Genomic DNA, 2,098 nt, shown 5'->3' with positions numbered 1-2,098 from the left:
ATATATATATATATATGCATACATAAATATTATTATTCATTTTTAGGGAGTTAGCAAATGGGAACGTATGGAAGCTGAAGATAAATTAGGTCAGTTATTGTATATTTTATAAAATATTATTATATTTTATAAATATGAATAATTCATTTCATTTTAATATTAAAAAATATTAGATCGATTGGATGGACTTGCAAAAAAGAAAAATGAAGGAAAGGTACAAACTATGAAAGATTTTCTTCAAGTTCCTGACTATTATAATATGGAAGATACTTCCGGTAAAAAACGAGTAAGTATATTTTATTTTCCAAATCACAAATATATTTATATTATAAATTGTTGTATATAATAGGTGAGATGGGCAGATTTAGAAGAACGTAAAGAACAAGAAAAAATGCGCGCTGTAGGATTTGTAGTTGGTCACACTAATTGGGATCGTATGATGGATCCTACAAAAGGAGGAAGCGCCTTAACACGCACAAAGTATATATAATTTAACTTTATTTCTAGGTTACCTAGAAAAGATCACAAATAAAATTAATATTAATCGCGTGTAAGTTCTAATTTAAAAATTTACACGTTTATTTCAGAAAGTATTACAAGAATAATTTTTTCTTATTTTCTTTTCTCTTTCTCTTTTTTTCTTTTTTTAAAGTTAAAGAGATAACATTGTATTTAAAAATAATATATATTTAAAAATAACATGATTTATGCGAGTTCAAAATTAGAAAATTTGTGTAAAAAGTTGCAATATGCGTATTATTAAATGATTTCTTTTTTTTTTTTTTTTTAACAGTATTATTAGTGATATACAAAGACTGTTTTTTCTTTCTTTTTTTTTTCCTTTTCTTCTTCTTCTTCTTCTTCTTTTTATATTGTAAAAGACTGCAATTAACTATCACAATCTTACAAAGTTCCCTAAGTGCATTTATTATAATGTTGCAATATATTTATGGAGAAAATATTCTCAAACTATAAATTCTTGCGTCATTATATCAATATTAATTTTTATCATATTTGGATAAAATATATAATATGCTAATATTACAGCATTATATTTGTATTTATGTATTCATTTGTACGTGTATTCACATATTATCTTTTTTTGAAGAAAAGATATTTAAACTTCAGTTTACAAGATTTTAATAAAAATGAAGTGTAAGCATTATTTTAATTTTTCCGTAATTTATAATATGTACAATTTCACAAACGTAAAGAAAATTTTTTTGTACATTTATATACATATGAACAATTTATTTTTCATTTGATTTGATTGATTGATTGATTGATCCTTTTTTAATTATATAAAATTTTCGAAAACTATAAATATGTGTTGTGTTTTATTCGCTGTTGCAAATATAAATGTTCTTTTTTATATACTTATATATTTTTATGAAAATATTAAATATTTGATACCTTATATAAATCATTATTATATTGCAGGTTTTTTTCACTATCATAATGACATTTTTATTCGACTACAGTAGTGTACAGAAGTGAAAGTGCAAGATGTCTACAAATATTAAAATTCTTCAGATGATGTACGATTCTAATGCAGCCTTATAGAAATTATATTTATAATTAGGCTAGTATAAATCTTGTTAATTTATGTAAAGCATGCTGTAATTATTGTATATAATATTAATGAAATTGTTTTCATTACAAATTTTTATATTTAGTTTATGCATAATAGTAATAGTAATAATAATAATAATAATAAAAATAATAATAATAGTAACAACAACAACAATATAATATTAATAATAATATAATAATAACAACAACAACAACAACAACAATAATAATAATAATAATAATAATAATAAGAATAATAATAATAATAATAATAATGATTGATGATAATGATGATGATGACGACGACGACGATGATAATGAAATGATAATTATGATGAATGTAAAACAAATTGACAGCTTAAGTATATGTGATAATCATACCACTGCCTGTTCAAAATTATAATTAAAAAATTAAAAAGCATCCATTATTCGATTTCAAGAACGTGTATGGATGAAGTAAAAAAAAATAAATTGTAGAAAATTGTTTAATATTATATAGCAATGTTTCCAACCTTTTTGTGTTAGC

The 2,098-nt window shown here is 21.8% G+C and overlaps 1 protein-coding gene across 3 annotated transcripts in view; it reads left to right on the top strand.

Annotated features, from left to right (window-relative positions):
• Window positions 1-1,761, top strand: part of LOC102677034 (putative uncharacterized protein DDB_G0282133) — a 13,007-nt gene extending 11,246 nt beyond the window's left edge. For 2 of the 3 annotated variants that reach the window (XM_006608545.2, XM_006608543.2), the window contains 4 exons: window positions 47-89; window positions 174-286; window positions 350-480; window positions 1,441-1,761. In XM_006608545.2, coding sequence (XP_006608608.1) covers window positions 47-89; window positions 174-286; window positions 350-480; window positions 1,441-1,459 — 306 coding nt within the window. In that variant the 3' untranslated portion in view covers window positions 1,460-1,761. Of the gene's footprint in view, window positions 1-46; window positions 90-173; window positions 287-349; window positions 551-1,440 lie in introns of all 3 variants that reach the window. The other variant, XR_420693.2, reaches the window with a different exon arrangement.
• Window positions 1,762-2,098: the final 337 nt, after the last annotated feature.

Source organism: Apis dorsata, unplaced genomic scaffold, assembly GCF_000469605.1.
Source record: "Apis dorsata unplaced genomic scaffold, Apis dorsata 1.3 scaffold_39, whole genome shotgun sequence".
Classification (NCBI taxonomy): Eukaryota; Metazoa; Arthropoda; class Insecta; order Hymenoptera; family Apidae; genus Apis; species Apis dorsata.
Note: the sequence above shows the minus strand (reverse complement) of the source record. Positions and strands in the feature narration are given on the sequence as shown.